The 25,091-nt window shown below is 35.2% G+C and overlaps 1 protein-coding gene across 1 annotated transcript; it reads right to left on the reverse strand.

Annotated features, from left to right (window-relative positions):
* Nucleotides 1-743: 743 nt before the first annotated feature.
* Nucleotides 744-20,599, reverse strand: LOC121203710 (uncharacterized). Its single transcript, XM_041074150.1, has 13 exons — nt 20,584-20,599; nt 20,371-20,501; nt 20,298-20,315; nt 18,925-19,022; nt 18,365-18,448; nt 18,181-18,252; nt 17,998-18,069; nt 17,814-17,885; nt 17,631-17,702; nt 17,448-17,519; nt 17,297-17,365; nt 1,019-1,159; nt 744-928 (listed from the first exon to the last, which is right to left on the reverse strand). Exons 1-12 carry the CDS (start codon nt 20,597-20,599, stop codon nt 1,147-1,149), a joined length of 789 nt encoding a protein of 262 aa, XP_040930084.1. The 3' UTR covers nt 744-928; nt 1,019-1,146.
* Nucleotides 20,600-25,091: the final 4,492 nt, after the last annotated feature.

The following is a 25,091-nucleotide window of genomic DNA, read 5'->3' on the forward strand; positions in this document are numbered from 1 at the left end:
TTAAATATTATAAATATTTATAATGAATCAAATTTTATTAAGTAAATATACCATAATTTCTGCAGCCTCAGATGTCATCGGAGTTTCATCTTTTTTCCTGTGCGTAATGTCAAAAAGTTGAAGGTGTCCAACTTTTTGACCAGACGAAGCTTCCTACAATATAGTAGTAAAAATATTATTTAATAGTAAAAAGTCATTAATACTTGATAGAATTAATAAATCCATAGTATCGCGGCCTGAGCTACACAAGTAAAACTCCTCGACCCTGCCGTCTGCGTAAATTTCTGTTTTTGCCTGCTGCTTGTTCCAACTCACTCACGGTCCTACATAATGAAATTATTATTACGTATATAGTAAATACTATAAACCGAAAAATTTATAAGAGTTTGCAAGTACATAATACCTCTCCTTTCTTCGAATTCCAAAATCGAACCGCATCTTCCCATTGGTACCTCGGCATTCCCCGTGGGACATTTTGCAATTTTTCTTCGAGGCTTATGGGTTTTTTAAAATATTCTTTTTTCAAAATGCTTTTATGGTCTCTCCATTTTTTACCCAATGCCTTCTTGATATAGGCATCAGAGACCTCTAAAGCAAACCTCTCCTAAAAAACACAAGTTTAGGAAGTAAATATAAATGAAACTTAAATCAAAGTATTATAAATTACATTAACGTTTTGTTACCTTAATATTAGAGAGAGCTTGATTTTTATTGCTATCAGGCATGTTATGCCATGATTCGTAGTTGATGGGCAACATATTGGCATTTCGTGCTATAATGCCCAAATAGCCTGCTAAAAGTCGAGCTTCTTGTCCAACAGGCTGACCATGGCTGTTTCTAGTTACTTTCACACGCTCGATAGAATTTAAGTTATATAAATCTGTTAGGAGCGTACGTCCTCGACCTCTGCGCGTCCCACCATTTTCAGCTGAAAAATAATATATTTTTACTATATTGAAATTTAAAAATAAATCAGTAATAAAATTTAATACAATTTGTAAAATAAACTTAACATTACTTTGAAATTCTACAGACTCGTCAAGTGTCTCTGGCACGCTTGAAGATCCAACAACTATCTGCTGTTTAGTACTTACTTCTTCCGAATTTGTAGTATTCTGTACAATACTAAGATCTCTTAATCTTCTTCTAGGCATTTTTCCTGCAACACATAAAATAGTTAAAATTTTAGTAAGAAATAACAACAATAGTAAATATAAAATAGTTAAATTATATAACATGACCAATGTTAAAATTATAACATTAGATATAAATAAAAAATCATAAAATCTTACTACATCATAAATCATAAATATCTTCGTCCACATCCTGACGAACCCATTGAAATTGTGTACTAGTACTTGGGATATTTTCATTTAAGTTTTGTTCTGGAAAAGGCAAAGTTTCTGATCTTTCAACGATGCCATATCTACTTCCATTCCCCATGTCAAACAAGTCTCTAGGGGTGTTTCGGAGTACAACGTACCAACCCTCATCAATTGGATCTTTCGAGTAAAAAACTTGTTTAACTTGAGAAGAAAATACATACGGCTCGTCTATCAAATGTTCTCCAGTGTGAATTAATCGAGAGAAATTCACCATTATAAAACCAAACTGATCATTTTTAATTCCGCGAGCAGTATTAGCATCAGCCCAATCATATCGAAATAAGACAACTTTCCATTTTCCATAGTAATCCAACTCAATAATGTCGGTTAGAAGTCCGTAATACTCCACATTTCCCTCGACATGATTACTGTCCCTAGCACTAGAGTAACTTGTAATTAAAGAATTAACAACTACTCCACAATATTGAGTCTCCTCAATCTCTCGCGATATTTGGTATGAAATCTGAATCCATTCATGATGAAGCCACTATATCTTTTTACTACTCGATTCGGACCTTGGGAAAGCCATTTAACTTTGTCATTAACGACATTCCCACTCCAAACCTATTGAATCAAAAGTAATTTAAGTAATTGTAAATGTTATGAGAAAACATTATTATTTGTCAATAAAATGTTGAGTTGCATACCGTTTGGCTTAACCATTCATGAAAAGATTCTGCGAATAACCTATTAATCTCGCGATGTTGTAATCTTCGTGAGCGTGAACGAGATCTTAAGATTTGTTTGTACTCACTATGTTAAAAACATGTTTAATTCGTTAAATAATAAACAAATCAAAAAAAAATGAATACTTATCATATTCTAGAACTTACTTGCGTAATTGTTCAAGTGCATCGTGGTGGAAAAGAACATATCTATGTGCTTGTATCCAAGATCGGTCATCTAATTCTGCAATTTCAACTTTTCCGATTGGTTCTCCATAACTTTAAAATAAATAAGTTTCGGCCAAGTTAGGATCATTGAGTCCGGCATTTCTACTTGGTCTATTCAATCTTGTTTCAACATCTTCTAAATATCTAGAACAGAATGTCATACACTCCTCTGCCAAGTAGCCTTCAGCAATTGATCCTTCCGGATAACGCTTGTGACTTCAATTTGCTTAGGAACCTAAACACCATATACAACATTATCAAAACTGGTAACTATAGGTATAAAGGTGAATACCTTTGAAATAAATTAGCACCTTTCAATTGGATACATCCAACGATAGAAAACTAGCCCACCAATTATTGCTTCACGAGGGAGATGAATGACAAAGTGCACCATAATAGTGAAGAAGGAAGGTGGAAAGATCTTCTCCAAATTGCATAATGTCAAAGCGGCTCGATCTTGTACTTTTTCAAGTTCTTCAACATGCAGAACTTTGCCACAAATTGCTTTCATTATATTGGACAGTTCAATTATACAGGATGTTACCTTCTTTGACATACAGCACCGTAAAGCAACTGGAAGTAGATCTTGCATCAAGATGTGATAGTCATGTGATTTTAATGAATATAGTCTTCGATCTTTAAGACTTACACATCGAGATATATTTGATGCAGACGCACCCGGAACCTTTATATCCTTCAACACCGTGCAGAACATTTCTTTCTCTTCCTTTGACATTGCAAAAATTGTAGGCGGCAACCAATATTTTCCATTAGGAAGTACTTGCGGATGAAGATCACGCCTAATTCCCATGTGAACTAAATCAAGTCGACTCTGAAGATTATCTTTTGATTTACCATCGACGTTCAAAATTGTCTAGATGATGTTCTCGCAGACATTCTTCTCAATATGCATCACATCAAGATTGTGGCGTAATATATGATGCTCCCAATAAGGCAACTAAAAAAAATACTTCTTTCTTCCACAAGTCCGCCTCATTAAAGTCATCCTCCTCATCAGATTCATCATCAGATTCATCCCTCGATCGTCTATTTGTTTGCCTGTTAGATGGTTGATTCAGCTTCCCGTAACTGAAATCCATATCTTTTAACATGAATAAGATTTCAGATCCAATGGTCTGCTCAGGAGCTTTTTTCAACTCTTTAGTACCATCAAATAAAGCCCTCTGAAATCTATAGCTATGATTTTCATCTAACCACCGACGATGCCCCATATAGCAGAACTTCTTCCCATTATATAACCACTGTGAACACGTTTGAGTAGCACAACGAGGACAAGCATAACATCCTCTGGTACTCCAACTAAATAAATTTGCATATGCCGGGAAATCATTAATTGTCCACAGCAAAGCAGCACGTAGGTAAAAGTTCTCCTTTCTCAATACATCATACGTCTCAACACCCGCCCATAATTGTTTTAACTCTTCAATAAGTGGCTGCAGATATATGTCAATATCATTTTCGAGGCATTTCTCTCCGGGGATAATCATAGATAATATCAAAGAAGATTGCTTCATGCAGGTCCATGGAGGTAAATTATAAGGAACAAGGACCACAGGCCAAGTACTGTACGAGGTGCTCATGATTTTAAAAGGATTAAATCTGTCAGATGCTAACCCTAGCCTTACACTCCGAGGATCACTTGTAAAGCTTGGAAATTTATTGTCAAAAGATTTCCATACTAAAGAATCTGCAGGATGCCTTAATAATCCATCATCCGTTCGTTGATCATGATGTCACGTCATAAACTCGGCTGTCTTTAACGACATGAATAGCCTTTGAAGCCTTGGGATTAGCGGGAAATACCGCAAACTCTTGTTCGGCTTCCTTATTGACTGTGGCCCATATTCATCCTCATTAACATCTTCTGCATCTCTATTCATCCAACGAGATTTACCGCAAACATGACAAGACTGTTGATTTCTCTGATCACCCCAATACAACATGCAATCATTTGGGCAACTATGAATTTTGTTGTACCAAAGGCCCAAATCTTTTATCACTTTCTTCATGTCTTTACATGATTGAGGGATTTTTGCAAATGGGAACATTTCTCTCAAAAGCTCTAACAGTATTGTCAAAGAGTTTCTGGTCCACCCTCCCAAACATTTTAAGTGGAAAAGGCGAATACAGAATGACATTTTCGAAAATTTTGATCCCTCATAAAGTTCTTCATTCATTTCGCCAAGTAACGTGTAGAACTTCTCCGCTTCTTCATTCTGTTGTTCATCCGGTACACTTCTTATCGTTTCCATAAAAGTATTCCAACCGATATTATAATCATCGGATGCAACATAGTTTGGTGGAAATGATTGAAAACCTTCACTCCGCATATTAAATGCATCCCGCATCATACCTTCCATGTCATCTTCTTTAACATACTGACGGTATCATACCTTCCATGTCATCTTCTCTAATATACTGACGGTAACCAGTATAAGGATAACCCGGATTAATCGTCGAAGAGGCTCCACTAGGTGTACACTCTCCATGGAAAATCCAGTTTTTATACCCCCGAATGAAGCCATCAACAATTAGATGTTCGTAGACAACTTCACGATAATGCCAATAGATATTGCCACACTTCTTACACGGGCAAAGAATCATATTCTCTTGGCTTGAATTGTGAAATGCAAAATCTAAAAAAGATTGCACTCCATTTTGATACTCGTTGCTTGCCCTTGAGAAATTCATCCAAGTCCTATCCATTTCGTAGTTGTTGAAGCCTAAAGTTGGCAATAAGTTACACGGGTAAGTTGTTTATTATGTAAGTCTTGATATGATATATATTTATGTTTTATGTAAGTTATGTAGATTATGTAAGTTATGAAATTTGAACTTTAAACTGTATGCTTTTACGAAAATTATTAGATTAAACTACATGTATTAGTTAAGTTATGTAAGTTGTTATGTACATTATGTGAGTTATGTAAATTATGTAAGTTATGTGAGTTATGTAAGTTGTTATGTAAATTATGTAACACCCCGAACCCGAGACCGACACCGGAGTCGAACACAAGGTGTTAACAGACTTTAAACCCCTTATAAAAATTTTCCAGACACTGCCAATCTGCGTAATAGCCGCTTTAAAAATCATATCTTGAGGTCAAAAACTCGGAATCCAGTTCCGTAAATTTTTCTTGAAACTAGACTCATATGCCCATCTACATATTTTTTTCTAGAATTTTTGGTCGGGCCAATTAGTACAGTTTATTAGTCAAAGTCTCCCATGTTACAGGGATCGACTACCCTGACCTTTGCACATTCCGACTTGGATATCTCCTTGTACAGGGCTTCAATACTGATGCCGTTTGTTTCTATAGAAACTAGACTCAGAGAGGAATCTATCCATATATAGTATGACTCCTAATTATCTCTGGTTAATTTATAATGAATTTCCAAAGTCGGAACAGGAAATCCAGAAACCGTTCTGGCCCTGTCTCATGAGAACCTGAATATCTCTTAACATACTGTCCGTATGATTGTTTCGTTACTTTCCTATGAAAGTAGATTCATCAAGGTTTGTTTACATAATTTATTCACTATTTAATTCCCTTCCTACTATTTTTAGTGATTTTCCAAATCTACATCACTGCTGCTGTCAGCATCTGCCTTTAAGGTAGACTTTACCTATTTCATGGTTTCCATGATTCAACTAGCCCTTTTTGCATAAATAGCACAATTTATGAAAGTGATTAACCATCCCCATGGCCAATCCTTGTCAAGCATATCCACACCAAATGATTATAACAATATACTCAAACACATATAAGCCATTTTCGCATGGCTATCCAAAATTTATACAAGTCCAAAGGGTCCACGACCCACAACAAATGGGTAGTTCTATACATGCCATTTCGAAGTTCAACCAAAATTGTACCAAAAGGGGGGGCTTTGATAGTGTGGGTGACTTTGACTTCAAGATCCCGAGTCCGATAGCTGGAGAACCAAATCTATAAAACAGAGGAGCAATGAAACGGAGTAAGCAATTTATGTTTAGTAAGTTTTGAGCAAGGAATTCCAGCACAACAAAAGTATAGCATTCATATAGCTAAACGGATAATTTCATATGCCCAAATTTACCATATCGTACTTGCTTCACATTATCAACCCTTATGTACATACACAAAAGATCAACTCAGCCAAAGGCCGGTAGCTCGTTTATCAACTGAGCGAATACTTATTTGTAAGGGCTCAACTAAATTCAAGCACATACGAAACATACCTCAATGTTGGGATGTTTCGAGAGTATTAACTGGAATTTTACAGCAAGTTCATTCATTCCCAAATCACGTACCTTCGGAATTTAACCGGATATAGCTCCTCGTTTAAATGCCTTCGGGACATAGCCCGGTTATAGTAATTCGCACAAATACCTTCGGGACTTAACCCGAATTTAGTAACTCGCACAAATGCCTTCGGGCTTAGCCCGGAATTAGTATCTCGCACAAATGCCTTCGGGCTTAGCCCAAAATTAGTATCTCGCACAAATGCCTTCGGGCTTAGCCCGAAATTAGTATCTCGCACAAATGCCTTCGGATCTTAGTCCGGATATTGTCACTTAGCACAAGCCTTCGGGACTTAGCCCGGACATCATTCAAATAACCATGCACATTTAACAATAAATCATGGCCCATTCGTATTTCATTTTCGTTAGCAAAACTCAAACACAAGACATTTATCATTCTTGCAAATTCGGCTCAATAGCCACACAAAGAGCATGATTTTAATTTGCTTAAAACATGATCTAATCACATCATAATTTAAGCTCTCTTACTCAAGAACTTACCTCGGGTGTTGTCGAACGATTCCGATAGCTATTCGACCACTTTTTCCTTCCCTTTATCGGATTTAGTTCCCCTTTGCTCTTGAGCTCAATTAAACAAATAAATTGATTTAATTATTTGAGCATCGAAAAGAGGAACACAAGGCACTTAGCCCATATTTATACATTAGACATTAAAGTCACATATGTACGAAATCATGAATCAAACTCAACATTTTAGCTAATTTTTCCCCCTTGGCCGAATATGCATGTCTATTTTGGGGCCGATTTCAACACTTAATACATTCTACAAGTATGGTCACTTGTATTGACTAAACACCCTTTTATTTCAAGTTCAAAACTTGGCTAATACACACATATACACACTAGTAAAGCATCCTCTCCCTTTCCATCAATTTAACACATGCATTGCTCATTAACATGCAAAAGTTATATTCGGCCTTAGCACACAACTTGCTAGCCGATTCTTCTCCATTTAGCAACCAATGCACATATGTGCTCACTCAAAAATGCTAAAAAGGAGGTTCAAGAATCATCAAGCCACCATCACATGCATCATTAACAAGCTTCATATTTAGCATGCAATGGCATTAACACAAACTCCACCTAGGCCGAATCTTAACTCATCCTCATGCCTCATCACCACAACATCAAACATCAACCAGGAATGATGCATCCATGGCTGAGTGTCATTTCCATCACATAGCAAGATTTAGACCATGGGCTAGGTAGAACTCAAGCTAACAACTAAAACATGCATGCATCTCATGGAACATCATCAAACATACCTTAGCCTAGCTACATGCATGGCTGAACCTCTTCAACCTTTCTTCTTCCTTCCTCCTTAAAATTTTTGGCCAAGGATGAACCAAAGGATGAGCATTTTTTTTTCTTTGTTTTTTTCTTTCTAGTTTCGGCTAAATGAAGATGAGAAAGGATGAACAAAAATTTTCTCCTTTCTTTTCTTTAGCTCACGGTAATGGGGGGAAAACAACTACACACATTTTTTTTTGTATTCATCATACTCCTTTTCATTATTTTATGCCGATGCCCTTTATTTTATTTTTTTCCTACATACCTCACTAGGCCAACATGTTCCCAACATGTTTCCACCCATAGCATGGCCAACCACTAGCTCAAATTTTGGGTAATTTGACATGCAAACCCATCATTTTCACAACATGCATTAATAGACCATTTTAAATTAGCCTATCATATTTTCACCATGTCTCATATCAATCCCTATTTAATAATTTCTCATGCAATTGGCAAAATTGGAGAATGAAACTTCCACATACTCATGTACACGCATAATAAGCATAGAATATGGAAATCAATTATTTTTATGACTCGATTTTGTGGTCCCGAAACCACTTCCCGACTAGGGTCAATTTTGGGCTGTCACAACTCTCCCCCACTTAAGAAATTTTTGTCCCCGAAAATCTTACCGGTAAATAGGTTTGGGTATCGTTCTTTCATCGAGCTCTCGGTTTCCCAAGTAGCTTCCTCGATCCCGTGTTTGAGCCATAACACCTTCACTAACGAAACCATTTTGTTTCGCAACTCCTTCACTTCACGAGTTAGGATATGCATCGGCTCTTCTTCATAACTCATATCGGCTTGAATTTCAACCTCTGATGGGCTAATTATGTGCGATGGATCAGATCGATAGCGTCGAAGCATCGAAACATGAAAGACGTCGTGAATCTTTTCAAGCTCAGTGGGCAAAATCAATCTATACGCAACCGGACCAACTCGTTCGGAGATTTCGTACGGCCCAATGAATCTCGGGCTCAACTTGCCCTTACGGCCAAACCTGAGTACCCTTTTCCAAGGCGAAACTTTAAGGAACACTTTATCTCCCACCTGATATTCAATGTCCTTTCGTTTCAAATCCGCATACGATTTTTGACGATCTGTGGCTGCTTTCAGACTTTCACGGATTACCTTTACTTTCTGTTCAGCATCCTTAATCAAATAAACTCCGAAAATTTTACTTTCACCGAGCTCGGTCCAAAACAACGGTGTACGACATTTACGACCGTACAAAGCCTCGTAAGGTGCCATCTTAATACTTGATTGAAAACTATTATTGTAAGCGAATTCAATCAAAGGTAAATACCGTTCCCATGAACCACTGAACTCGAGGATGCAACATCTCAACATATCCTCAAGTATCTGAATTATCCGCTCAGATTGACCATCGGTTTGGGGATGAAAAGCAGTGCTAAAATGCAGCTTGGTACCCAAAGCTTCTTGCAATTTCCTCCAAAATCGCGAGGTGAATCTCGGATCTCTATCCGACACGATAGAAATAGATACCCCGTGTAATCTCACAATCGGAGAAACATACAATTCAGCTAGTTTATCCAATGAAAAATCCGTACGCACGGGGATAAAGTGAGCCGACTTAGTCAGTCTATCAACAACAACCCAAATTGCATCCTTTTTACTTGTTAACAATGGCAGTCCGGACACAAAGTCCATTGTGACTCGATCCCATTTCCACTCGGGTATCATGATCGGCTGAAGTAATCCAGAAGGCACTTGATGTTCCGCTTTCACTTGTTGACATATTAAACATCTCGAAACAAAGTCGGAGATGTCTCGTTTCATACCATGCCACCAAAACCAACGTTTCAAATCGTTGTACATTTTCGTACTCCCCGGGTGACTTGACATTCGGCTACAATGGGCTTCGTTCAGAATCATCGAAATGAGTTCCGAACTCCTTGGAATACACAAACGACTTCTGAACCTCAAACAATCATCATCATCAATTTGAAACTCCGATTCCTTGTTCGGAGCACACTCAGCCCGTTTTGCAACCAATTCATCATCAACTTTCTGGGCTTCACGAATTTGATGAATCAATAATGGTTTGGCTTTTAATTCAGCAACTAACATATTGTCAGGTAGAACAGACAAATGCACATTCATTGCTCGTAAAGCAACCAATGACTTCCGGCTTAAGGCGTCCGCAACCACATTAGCCTTTCCCGGGTGGTAATCAATGACAAGCTCGTAATCTTTCAACAACTCAAGCCAACGTCTTTGTCGCAGATTTAAGTCTCTTTGAGTCATCAAATATTTGATACTTTTGTGATCCGAAAATACATGGCACTTCTCACCAAATAAGTAATGTCGCCATATTTTTAAAGCAAATACGATGGCAGCTAGTTCAAGATCATGGGTCGGATAATTTTTCTCATGTGGCTTTAATTGTCTCGACGCATAGGCCACAACTCGACCTTCTTGCATCAATCCGCAACCCAACCCAAGTAGGGATGCATCACTATAAATGACAAACTCTTTGCCTGATTCGGGTTGCACTAAAATTGGAGCTTCAGTCAAATAAGTTTTTAGTTGATCAAAACTTTTCTGACATTTCTCCGTCCATTCGAACTTAACATCCTTTTGAAGTAGCTTCGTCATTGGTGTGGCTATCATCGAGAAACCTTTGACAAATCGTCGGTAATAATCGGCGAGCCCCAAAAAGCTCCGAACTTCGGTAATATTTCTTGGAGGCTTCTAATTAAGTATGGCTGAAATTTTGTTCGGGTCAACTCGAATACCCGATGCGGATACTACATGACCCAAGAAGCTAGCATCTCTTAACCAGAACTCACACTTACTGAACTTAGCATATAACTGCTTATCCCGCAAAATTTGCAACACTAGCCTCAGATGTTCAGCATGTTCGGTCTCATCTCTTGAATAGACCAAGATGTCATCAATGAACACAACTACGAACCGATCCAAATATGGTCTGAAGATCCGATTCATTAAATCCATAAATACCGCAAGGGCATTAGTGAGCCCAAACGGCATCACTAAGAACTCGTAGTGACCATATCTCGTTCTGAAGGCAGTTTTGGGTATGTCCGAATCTCGAATTCGCAACTGATAATAGCCCGATCTCAAATCTATTTTTGAGAACACTGAGGCTCCCTTCAGTTGGTCGAACAAATCATCGATACGTGGTAACGGATATTTGTTCTTTATCGTCACTTCATTCAGTTGACGATAGTCAATGCACAACCTCATGGTTCCGTCCTTCTTTTTCACGAACAATACTGGTGCACCCCAAGGTGAGAAACTTGGTTGAGCAAAACCTCTATCCGTCAATTCTTGCAACTGAGCTTTCAACTCTTTTAACTCGGTTGGTGCCATACGATACGGAGCTATCGAAATCGGCGTAGTCCCAGGTACAAGCTCAATACCAAACTCTACCTCCTGAACAGGTGGTAAACCCGGTAATCCTTAAGGAAAAACATCCGGGTATTCACAAACCACCGGCACAGATTCGGGTTTCTTGTCTAATTCTTTGTCATCCAGTACATACGCAAGGTATGCTTCGCACCCTTTTCTTACATATTTCTGGGCCAACATTGCTGATATTACAGCTGGCATCCCCTCCAAGTCCGTAGACTCAACTCGGATTACTTCGTTATTTGTGCACCTCAAATCAATAGTCTTGCTTTTGCAATTCACAACCGCATCATGCGCGATCAACCAATCCAAACCAAGAATAACATCAAATTCATCAAACGGCAAAAGCATCAAGTCCGCCGGAAAACAGGAACCTCGAATTTCTAGGGGACATTTCTTACACACTTTGTCGACAAGCACGTAACGACCCAAGGGATTTGACACCCGAATTACGAACTCAGTAGACTCAATAGGTAAAGTCTTACTGGATGCTAAGGTTTCACATATGTAAGAATGAGTAGAACCGGGGTCAATCAAAGCAATTACATTAGTATCCAAGAGAGTAAAAGTACCGGTAATAACATCAGGCGAAGAAGCATCCTCGCGGGCACGTATATCATAAGCTCTAGCAGGCGCACGAGCCTCAGATCTGGTCATAGCATCTCTAGATCCTCTCTGACCACCACCAGCATTGCCCGTATTTCCAGATGGTCTACCTCGAGCAGTGGTAGCACCCGGTTTCCCACTCTGATTTACATTCTGTTCAGACAACCTCGGGCAATCTTTAATGAAGTGGTCAACCGATCCGCACTTGTAACAGGAGCGGTCAGGGAATCTACAACTCCCCGAATGTCATTTACCGCAATATCGACATTTCGTTCTGTCTCGACGTTCATTCCCAACACTGGCGACCGAAGTGCCTCGTGTACCCACAGGGGGGTCGATCACGATCTCGTCTAAAAAGGCCCGAAGTGCCTCTCGACCAGCCCACATCATCTCGAAATTTCTTCGATGCCTGTTGAAGAGACTTTCCCGAAGATCTTTTACGAAACTCTCCAGTTCCCTCATCAACTTTTTGTTTTTCTTTTCTAAGCTCTTCGGCTTTACAAGCTCGCTCGACAAGTACTACGAACTCTCGTATTTCAAGAACGCCAACGAACATTTTTATATCTTCATTCAGCCCATCCTCGAAGCGTTTACACATAATAGCCTCAGACGAAACACATTCCCGAGCGTATCTACTAAGTCTAACAAATTTTCGCTCGTAATCAGTAACCGACATGGAACCTTGCTTAAGCTCAAGAAATTCCTTCCGTTTTTGATCAACAAATCTCTGACTGATATACTTTTTCCGAAACTCAGTTTGGAAAAACTCCCAAGTTACTTGCTCTCGGGGCACAACAGAAGTCAGAGTACTCCACCAATAGTAGGCAGAATCACGTAGCAAGGAGATAGTACACTTTAGGCATTCATCGGGTGTACAAGATAGCTCATCGAGTACCCAGATAGTGTTGTCCAACCAAAATTCAGCTTGCTCGGCATCGTCGCTATCCGTAGCCTTAAATTCAGTAGCCCCATGTTTTCGGATTCTGTCAACTGGGGGCTTATTTGACCTTATTTGGTCAGTTACCAAAGGTATTGTAGGTGTGGGGGTTGTATTAGTCGGGAATGAGGTTGTGGAACAGCCGTATTAGTTCGAATGTATTGGTTGAACCAATCATTCATCACGCTATAGAAAGCTTGTCTAGCTTCATCATTCGGGTTACTAGCATTAGGTTGAGAGTCCACCGGCGCTGTCCCTTGTGCGGGAGCAGGCGCTACACTCTCAAGATCATCAGCTACCTCTCGGTTGGGATCGGGATCCATTACTATAAATAAACACATTTACAATTGTCAGAAATCACCACACTATCAAGTAATCACATAAAATGGCATGTATAGCTAGACCCAACGCATTACGGTAGTCCTAGAATCGACTAAACCGTAGCTCTGATACCAATCAAATGTAACACCCCGAACCCGAGACCGACACCGGAGTTGAACACGAGGTGTTAACAGACTTTAAACCCCTTATAAAAATTTTCCAGACACTGCCAATCTGCGTAATAGCCGCTTTAAAATCATATCTTGAGTTCAGAAACTCGGAATCCAGTTCCGTAAATTTTCCTTGAAACTAGACTCATATGCCCATCTACATATTTTTTTCTAGAATTTTTAGTTGGGCCAATTAATACAGTTTATTAGTCAAAGTCTCCCATGTTACAGGGATCGACTACCCTGACATTTGCGCATTACGACTTGGATATCTCCTTGTACAGGGCTTCAATACTGATGCCGTTTGTTTCTATAGAAACTAGACTCAGAGAGGAATCTATCCATATATATGGTATGACTCCTAATTATCTCTGGTTAATTTATAATGAATTTTCAAAGTCGGAACAGGAAATCCAGAAACCGTTTTGGCCCTGTCTCACGAGAACCTGAATATCTCTTAACATACTGTCCGTATGATTGTTTCGTTACTTTCCTATGAAAGTAGATTCATCAAGGTTTGTTTACATAATTTATTCACTATTTAATTCCCTTCCTACTATTTTTAGTGATTTTCCAAATCTACATCACTGCTGCTGTCAGCATCTGCCTTTAAGGTAGACTTTACCTATTTCATGGTTTCCATGATTCAACTAGCTCTTTTTGCATAAATAGCACAATTTATGAAAGTGATTAACCATCCCCATGGCCAATCCTTGTCAAGCATATCCACACCAAATGATTATAACAATATACTCAAACACATATAAGCCATTTTCGCATGGCTATCCAAAATTTATACAAGTCCAAAGGGTCTACGACCCACAACAAACGGGTAGTCCTATACATGCCATTTCGAAGTTCAACCAAAATTGTACCAAAAGGGGGGGCTTTGATAGTGTGGGTGACTTTGACTTCAAGATCCCGAGTCCGATAGCTGGAGAACCAAATCTATAAAACAGAGGAGCAATGAAACGGAGTAAGCAATTTATGCTTAGTAAGTTTTGAGCAAGGAATTCCAGCACAACAAAAGTATAGCATTCATATAGCTAAACGGATAATTTCATATGCACAAATTTACCATATCATACTTGCTTCACATTATCAACCCTTATGTACATACACAAAAGATCAACTCAGCCAAAGGCCGGTAGCTCGTTTATCAACTGAGCGAATACTTATTTGTAAGGGCTCAACTAAATTCAAGCACATACGAAACATACCTTAATGTTGGGATGTTTCGAGAGTATTAACTGGAATTTTACAGCAAGTTCATTCATTCCCAAATCACGTACATTCGGAATTTAACCGGATATAGCTCCTCGTTCAAATGCCTTCGGGACATAGCCCGGTTATAGTAATTCGTACAAATGCCTTCGGGACTTAACCCGGATTTAGTAACTCGCACAAATGCCTTCGGGCTTAGCCCGGAATTAGTATCTCGCACAAATGCCTTCGGGCTTAGCCCGGAAATGCCTTCGGGCTTAGCCCGAAATTAGTATCTCGCACAAATGCCTTCGGATCTTAGTCCGGATATTGTCACTTAGCACAAGCCTTCGGGACTTAGCCCGGACATCATTCAAATAACCATGCACATTTAACAATAAATCATGGCCCATTCGTATTTCATTTTCGTTAGCAAAACTCAAACACAAGACATTTATCATTCTTGCAAATTCGGCTCAATAGCCACACAAAGAGCATGATTTTAATTTGATTAAAACATGATCTAATCACATCATAATTTAAGCTCTCTTACTCAAGAACTTACGTGTTGTCGAACGATTCCGATAACTATTCGACCACTTTTTCCTTCCCTTTATCGGATTTAGTTCCCCTTTGCTCTTGAGCTCAATTAAACAAATAAATTGATTTAATCATTTGAGCATCGAAAAAAGGAACACAAGGCACTTAGCCCATATTTATACATTAGACATTAAAGTCACATATGTACGGAATCATGAATCAAACTCAACATTTTAGCTAATTTTTCCCCTTGGCCGAATATACATGTCTATTTTGGGCCGATTTCAACACTTAATACATTCTACAAGTATGGTCACTTGTATTGACTAAACACCTTTTGTTTCAAGTTAAACTTCAATAACATATCCTAAACATTTAGCTCATTTATTCATGCCAAATTTATTTGCCATTCTCCATTTAGCAACCAATGCACATATGTGCTCACTCAAAAATGCTAAAAAGGAGGTTCAAGAATCATCAAGCCACCATCACATGCATCATTAACAACCTTCATATTTAGCATGCAATGGCATTAACACAAACTCCACCTAGGCCGAATCTTAACTCATCCTCATGCCTCATCACCACAACATCAAACATCAACCAGGAATGATGCATCCATGGCCAAGTGTCATTTCCATCACATAGCAAGATTTAGACCATGGGCTAAGTAGAACTCAAGCTAACAACTAAAACATGCATGCATCTCATGGAACATCATCAAACATACCTTAGCCTAGCTACATGCATGGCCGAACCTCTTCAACCTTTCTTCTTCCTTCCTCCTTAAAATTTTTGGCCAAGGATGAACCAAAAGATGAGCATTTTTTTTCTTTGTTTTTTTCTTTCTAGTTTCGGCTAAATGAAGATGAGAAAGGATGAACAAAAATTTTCTCCTTTCTTTTCTTTAGCTCACGGTAATGGGGGGAAAACAACTACACACATTTTTTTTTTGTATTCATCATACTCCTTTTCATTATTTTATGCCCATGCCCCTTATTTTATTTTTTTCCTACATACCTCACTAGGCCAACATGTTCCCAACATGTTTCCACCCATAGCATGGCCAACCACTAGCTCAAATTTTGGGTAATTTGACATGCAAACCCATCATTTTCACAACATGCATTAATAGACCATTTTAAATTAGCCTATCATATTTTCACCATGTCTCATATCAATCCCTATTTAATAATTTCTCATGCAATTGGCAAAATTGGAGAATGAAACTTCCACATACTCATGTACTCACATAATAAGCATAGAATATGGAAATCAATTATTTTTATGACTCGGTTTTGTGGTCCCGAAACCACTTCCCGACTAGGGTCAATTTTGGGCTGTCACAAATTATGTAAGTTATATGAGTTATGTAAGTTATGTAATTTATTTAAGTAATGATCAATATTAATACTATTTTGATAAAAATTAGTTATAACTTTTAAAGACATTTAAAATTATTAAATATTAAAATCAAACATTATTTATATAAAACAATTGTAATTTGAATATAATAATATCAAAAAGAATCGTAGTTTAATTTTTATATTATAATATATTTAAACAATGATCAATATTATTATATTGATAAAATTATTTATAAGTGGCCCTTCAGTCGTTGAAATTTTTAAATCTTTTTTAAGGTCGATAGAATTATTTATAAGCTCCATAGAACTTTTTTTGAAATCTTTTTTTTTTGTACAAATACATTTAAAATTATTAAATATTAAAATCAAACATTATTAATATAAAAAAATAGTAATTTGAATATAATAATATCAAAAAAGAATCGTAGTTTAATTTTTATAAGTAAATTGAAAATAAATTAAGGTTATATAAATATTCAATAGTAAATGAGCTCGATAGAACTTTTTTCAAGTCTTTTTGAATTTTTTAAGATTCATCATACGTGGCGTTGTTACACTTAGGGAGGATCCATTATATCTTACAGCTCGATATAATGCAACCCGTCAGGTTTCCAGCCTATATACTTTGAATCTTTAAAATATTTAAAATAAGGTTGGAGAAAAGGTCAGCTATTGTTGTAATTTTAATGGACAAGCAAGCTACATAGTAATAAAATTAATTCATACTTATTCATACTTATTCATACTCCACTCTCACTAGCAAACAGAGGCTGGAGTAAAAAAAGTAATATTTGTTAAGTAATTTAAAGTGAAAATGCATAGAAATAAAGGAAAAAAATTTAGCAACGAAACCTGTACCTAGAACAGATGTCAATGGCTGTGGTGTATTTAGTTGCACCAAATATTAATTCAGGTGCTCGATAGTACCTAGAACAGATGTAAGATTATAAGAGTAGCACCAAATATATTTCAGTTTAAGCAAATATAAAAACTTTATCTATATCAGTACCAAATATTAATTCGAAGATTAAATGGCAGCTTCAGTTGAACCAATAGTTGCAGGAGGAGCAGGAAGCAGTAACTGAAATACATACAACATTAATTCACTAATACAGACACATGTAAGATTATAAGAGTAGCACCAAATATATTTCAGTTTAAGCAAATATAAAAACTTTATCTATATCAGTACCAAATATTAATTCGAAGATTAAATGGCAGCTTTAGTTGAACCAATAGTTGTAGGAGGAGCAGGAAGCAGTAACTAAAATACATACAACATTAATTCACTAATATAGACACATGTAAGATTATAAGAGTAGCACCAAATATATTTCAGTTTAAGCAAATATAAAAACTTTATCTATATCAGTACCAAATATTAATTCGAAGATTAAATGGTAGCTTCAGTTGAACCAATAGTTGCAAGAGGAGCAGGAAGCAGTAACTGAAATACATAACAACATTATTTCACTAATACAGACACATGTAAGATTATAAGAGTAGCACCAAATATATTTCAGTTTAAGCAAATATAAAAACTTTATCTATATTAGTACCAAATATTAATTCGAAGATTAAATGGCAGCTTCAGTTGAACCAATAGTTGCAGGAGGAGCAGGAAGCAGTAACTGAAATACATACAACATTAATTCACTAATACAGACACATGTAAGATTATAAGAGTAGCACCAAATATATTTCAGTTTAAGCAAATATAAAAACTTTATCAATATCAGTACCAAATATTAATTCGAAGATTAAATGGCAGCTTCAGTTGAACCAATAGTTGCAGGAGGAGCAGGAAGCAGTAACTGAAATACATACAACATTAATTCACTAATACAGACACATGTAAGATTATAAGAGTAGCTCCAAATATTTTTTTAGTTTAAGCAAATATAAAAACTTTATCTATATCAGTACCAAATATTAATTCGAACATTAAATGGCAGCTTCAGTTGAACCAATAGTTGCAGGAGGAGCAGGAAGTAGTAACTGATGCTGAATCTGGTCCAAACAGAAAGTGTTTTTTTTTTAGTGAAGCAGCAATCAAAAGAAAAATATGATATGCCTTTGTATATATGCCATAGATATTTTGGGTTAACCTCATCTGAATTCCTAAAAGCATTAAAACCAGATAATGGATTCTAATTTTCCCAAATAAGCTAATTTGATTATAGAGAGAAATGAATCAAGCTGAAAAATGAATGTTATCTGCCATAATACAGCTACTTGCTATATTATGCCATGATACAAGCAAATAACATAATTATAACATGAAAATAGAAATATTGCATATTGTATATAATACAAATTATTTATGTATCAAATTTTATAAGAATATAAAATAATTTAAACATGACCGCATCATGAGAAAAACGAATGAACACAGATGGGTACAAAGTTGCCAAGTCTACTTCCATCAAAATCAGATAGTAAAATTCATAAGTAGTTAAAAACTGTAAGAATCAATAATAACTAACTTTAGCTTGTGAAGCAACAAAATGACATAAGCTGACACAGATGGGAAAACATTAGCAAGCTTGCAAGCAGTCAACAAAGCATCTTGAACTCTAGCAATCTGGTAAGTGTTTGAAGTTAAATACATTAGCTTAAGCCATCAATATTTTGAGGTATTGAGAAGGAAATAAAAGGAAAGCTTTCGATGGTGCAAACACTAACAATGAAAATGAAGGAGGCCATATAACAATGATTTTAGGAAGACTTAAAAAAAACTTTCTTTTATAACTTTTCAAAGTAAATTTTTTTTTTTAATTTCAATCTTGTGGGAAAGCAAAAACTATATATGTAGTAATCCATAATATATGCATATACTTGAGAGAGTGCTTTTAGTTGGAGTGGGAAACCAATAATAACAAGTAATGAGATTTCTATCAATCAAATCATCCCCTTTGAAGGCATTGTAATAACAAAATCTACAGTATATCATCACTAGGAATGATAAAAAAATGAAAAATCAAAACTCAAAAGACATACCCTTAATCATAAGCTTGTGGAAGTTTAAAGTAGCTTATTCCAAACATAGCAGCAACCAGCTGTTATTGACTTAAAAGGATATGCCAAAAAGCTACAATTAGATACTAATATTTTACCCTTGAGTGCATATAAATCTTTTTTTTTACAATTTATTGCATAAAGCTTGTGGAAGTTTAAAGTAGCTTATTCCAAACATAGCAGCAACTAGTTGTTATCGACTTAAAAGGATATGCCAAAAAGCTGCAATTAGATACTAATATTTTACCCTTGAGTGCATATAAATCTCTTTTTTACAATTTATTGCATAACATTTCCGAGTCCTAGACTCGTTAATCCACAATTGGCCCCTAAGGCTTGTTTTCAATTCCTTTAACATAACATTTCAAACATATCGATATCAAAACATTCTATTATCAATCAAATTTCCAAGTTACCATTTATAATGTCAATTAATTCATTCATTCTAGGGTCCTTCGACTTGTTTGAATCCACTTCAGCCCCTAAGGCTCAGTTTCATTTGATTTACATACTTTGTCATATGGTTACTACATTTAGTTTACATTTAATCACCGAACATATTAATAAAATCCTAATAACCTAACTTGGATTTTCAAAACAGATACTCGAATTAGTCAATCTGCATCTCAAACTGACACTGTAATGTATCATCCGCAAAATATCTTAATAAAACCAGACATCAAAAGAAGCAAGTGTTCCTTCCCGTCCCTTGCTTTACCCCCATTTTTACTCTGAGAATATCTTAATAGTTTTGGTTCTCATTTATGTCAAACATCTCAATGAAAAATAGTTAGATAGTTATAAACCAACAAATGATAGCATATGAAAAACCTATACGTACCAGTATGAAGATAAATCTCTCGATTCATCTACTTCATGCTTTCAACAGCCAGACATGAAAGTGAACAACTGACCGCTTTCAACACGCAAGCGCCATTAACAGAAATACAGTTTAAATTGTATAGCCATTGCAACCTTGCTAGCTTTGAACAAACTAATTCAGTGGTGTACGCACCTTTGAAAAGAATTGGAAACTTCAATTTAACTGGAATATATAAATATTTACCCCAGAAAAGAGGATAAGAAACTTTAATGGAGTTTGCAAAAAAGGAGATTTATATGCATACCCTTGCTTGCTAACATTGAAAGTATATGAAAATGATTGAAATTCCTCCAAAACCCATAGGTTAAACAAAGAAGAAATAAATTGTTCTCAAATAAAAGAACAACTTACCTGATATTTTACACTCCGATGAAGCAAACGAGTAACCTCCAAAACAGAAAAGCGATTCAAGTCAAATGTATGTTAGCTCGACAATAAATCTTAACCGTGTCTGCTGATTCTTTTGAGGGAAATTTAGGGATTAGAAGAAATTAGAGAATTGGGGAAATCTGTTTTGGGTTGGGGGGAATAGGTGTCGGGCATGAGAAAGAAGCAAACATTTCAAGGAAAATGACACCGTTCAAGGTAAACAATTATGTTTTTTGCGGCATTTTTTTTAAAAACGCTGCTAATCCACTAAATATCCATTTAAAACGATATTATTTTAATTTTACTTAAATCCCTTAAATCTTTATAAATATTTAAAGTAAATTTATTTAAACCTAATGATATTGTTTTAATTTTTTTATAAATATATACATGTTATTTTCATTTGATATTTATTAATTTTTTAAATATAAACAAGTTAAATATTTTTAATTATACTTTTTTCTATTAGTTGTTGAATTATATGTAAGTTGTGAATTTAGTCCTTTTACTTTCATTTTGTTATTTTTAGTCATTTTAATTTTCAAATTTTAAAATTGTAGTATTAATTAAATGGTAGCTATTAAATTCATTAAGTTTTGCTATTTCTAAAATCTAATGTAACAAACATATTACTCACAAAAAGCCAGTTACGGATTTAACGGTTGTCATTTGTGTCAAAATTAATATTTTAAAATTTGAAAAGTATATACAGGGACCAATAATAATCTAATTGGATAACATGAACTCAACCTACAACTTTACGCACAATACCAAGACTAATAGCATAATTTAACCAAACATATATAATTGCTATCATTTGAGTCACCATGACTAAAATTTTAAATTTTGAAAAGTACAAACGAAAAAAATGATCGATTTGAAAAATACAGGGACTAAAACTAATCAAATTAAAATATAATGACTAAATACACATTTTACATATAGTACATGGGATAATAGCATAATTTGCCTTTTTTTAAAAAAAATTAATACAACTATGATTCAAACCCATATTACTGTAGAGTACATATGAAAACGACGACGTTTACTTTAAAGTACTATTTTTTTTGCATCCCCTAAATCTTCATATAAAACGACGCCGTTTACGTTATACTTTTTTTTTGCTTTTTGTGGCATTTTTAAAAAAAACGCCGGTACTCCCCTAAAAATCCAATTAAAACGACGCCGTTTTCGTTAAACTGCTATGTTTTTTGTGGCGTTTTTTAAATAAACACCACTAATCTCTTAGTTTTTATATTTCATTTTTATTTGTTATATTCTATGACAATTTTAAGTTTAAATTTCACTTAAATAAATTAAGTGTAGAGGAATTAATTTGAATTGAATTATTTTTAATATATCAAAATATTTTTAGATTAAATCTTAAACCATTTCATTTATATAAAGTTTATCTATTATCTCTTAAATAATTTAAACTGTAATTATAATTTTAATATAATATTCAAATTAATTTTATCTCTTTTACAATTATATAAGAAATCGTTTAATATATAAATTAAAAAACACTACTTAATCATAACCCTAAACCTTTAACCCCTATCCCATAAACACTAAACTCTAAGGCGCTCTAAATTATAAAGCCTAAATCCTTAACCCTAAATATAAAATGATGTTATATCAATAATTGTGTTAATAATTTACAATAACTGGATCAAATTAAAGTTCATGTATACAATTGCACACTAAACCGTTGTTCATGTATGCTTTTGGGATTTAACCTACTTGATATATTTATTTTTTAAAATAATAATTTATATTTATCTTATTTAGATTTATATTATAAAAAATCCAAGATACAAAAGATATGTAGTTCACCATATTTATCCCCAAACCCTAAAAATTAAATCATAAACCCCACACCCCAAACCCTAAATCCCAAATCATAAACCCTAGAGCTTAGACCAACATCACCTTAAACCCTAAATATATATATATTACAAGGGACAAAGATAATTACAAAGGAATTTTATTGCTTATCTAAACTCTAAACCTTTTAACCCCTATCCCATAAAAACTAAACCTTAACCCCAAACCCTTACACCTTAAACTCTACCCCTAACCCCTAAACCTTAAATCATAATCCCTAAATCCATAATTCGTCATAAACCTTCTAATACTAGTTAACTCTTAAACCTTAAACCCTAAACCATATATCTTAAACCATAGTTAACTCATAAATCTTAAACCCATATATCTTAAACCATAAACCTTAAACTATAATGATAATTAATTTAATATTTTAAATTCAATACTATCTCTTTTACGATTATATAAAAAAATATTTAATATATTGTATAACCATAAATTTTAATAATTATTGTTTTAGGGGTTATAGATTAGTGTTCATGATTTTTTTGGGGTTTAGGGGTTATATGACTTTTAGCATCGTTTTACCAAAAGCACCGCTAATGCTCTGGTCTTTAGCGGCGTTTTACCAAAAGCGCCGCTAATGCTCTGTTTTTAGCGGTGTTTTACCAAAAATGCCGGTATTGCTTTGTTTTTAGTGGCGTTTTTGGTAAAACGCCGCTATTGCTCTGTGTTTTACAATTTTTACGGCGTTTTTTGATAAAACGCCGCTAAAGCCCTATTTTCATGTAGTGCTTTCTGATATTTATTAGAGGTGATATGTAGTTGTTTTTGAACCAGTCAGTTTTGTTGAAGCTGTTAACATGAAAAATGGAGGGTTACGATGCAGGAGGAGCTAAATATGATCGAGAAAAATGGCACTTAGGAGCTAGTGGATAGATCTTCCCACAATAAACCTATTGGGGTTAAATGGGCTTACAAAACCAAATTCAGCTCTGACAGTTTTGTAAACAAGTGTAAGGCGAAGATGGTCATGAAAGGATATACATAAATATTTGGCATAGATTTTTCATATACATTCACATTGGTAGATTTTTTGGATATTAGACAAATGTTGCTAGCTCTTTTGGCTCAAAAAGGATGGAGGATTTATTAACTAGACATTAAGTCAACTTTTTTGAATGGCAACTTGAAGGAAGAGATTTTTGTTGAGCAATATGACGGTTTTGTTGCCAAGGGGAAAGAAGATAAATTATATCTCCTTAAAAAGGCCTTGTATGGTTTAAAACAGGTTCCCAAAGCCTAGTATAACAGGATTGACATTTGCTAACCTTAGGCTTTTAGAAGATTTTGAGTGAATTTACACTCTATGTTAAAAAGGATGAAAGAGATTTATTAGTTGGGTCTTTATATGTTGATGATTTGCTTGTGTTAGGGAGCAATGTAGAGTTGGTGAATAAGTTCAAAGATGAAGTAAAGCAAGCTTTCAAGATGATCAATCTTGGTGAGATGACTTACTTCCTTAGGATGGAAGTCACCCAAAGTAACATGATATTTTATTATACCAATAAAACTATGCCAAAGAAATATTGAAAAAATTCAGAATGGAAGAATGCAAGCCTACATCCACTCTTATGAACTAGAAAGAGAAAATCTGTAAAGATGATGGTGTTTAAAAGGTAGATAAAAGACTTTATAGAAGTATGATTGGATGCTTGATGTATTTAATTGCAACAAAGCCAGATAAAACATATGTCGTAAGTCTACTTTCAAGATACATGCATTATGTTAGTGAAATTCATTTTCAGGCAACAAAATGCGTGATAAAATATGTTAAAAGGCACTATTGACTTTGGCATTAAGTTTAGTCAAGTTCAGGATTTCTTTTTTCATGGTTTCTCTGATAATGATTGGGCTGGATGTGTTGATGATATGCGAAGTACTTTAGGTTACTATTTTAGTTTCAATTACGGTGTTTTCTCATGGTGTGCAATGAAGCAAGACATAGTAGCTCAATCCACTGCTAGGCAGAGTATGTTGCTACTGCCACAACCGTAAATCAAGCTTTATGGCTTAAGAAGTTGCTAACAAATTTATATATGAAGAACTGAGTACTAAGGTGGTCATAAACAATCAAGTTGCTATATCCATTGCAAATGATCTGTTTTTTCATGGAAAAACAAAGCACTTGAAAATAAAATTATACTTTCTGAGGGAGGCTTAGAAGGAAGGAGAACTATAACTTGTCTACTGCAATACCAAAAGTCAAATTGTAGATATTTTAACTAAAGCTCTTTCTAGACCAAGATTTGAGTTTCTACGAAAAAGACTAGGTGTTGCATCTTCTGAGTTAAGGAGAAATGTTGAAAGTTATGTCTAAGAATCTACTAGGAATCAGTAAAGATATGCACAGTTGTAACAAGATTTATTTTCAAAATTTAAATTTGGTTTCAATTTTTTTTAAATTTTGTTTGTATTTATAAATATAGCTTTTATCTTTCAATAAGATGTGTATTCATTAAAAATATATATAGAATTTTCTTGTTTAGTGAGTGT

The sequence above is a fragment of the Gossypium hirsutum genome, chromosome A07 (assembly GCF_007990345.1).
Source record: "Gossypium hirsutum isolate 1008001.06 chromosome A07, Gossypium_hirsutum_v2.1, whole genome shotgun sequence".
Classification (NCBI taxonomy): Eukaryota; Viridiplantae; Streptophyta; class Magnoliopsida; order Malvales; family Malvaceae; genus Gossypium; species Gossypium hirsutum.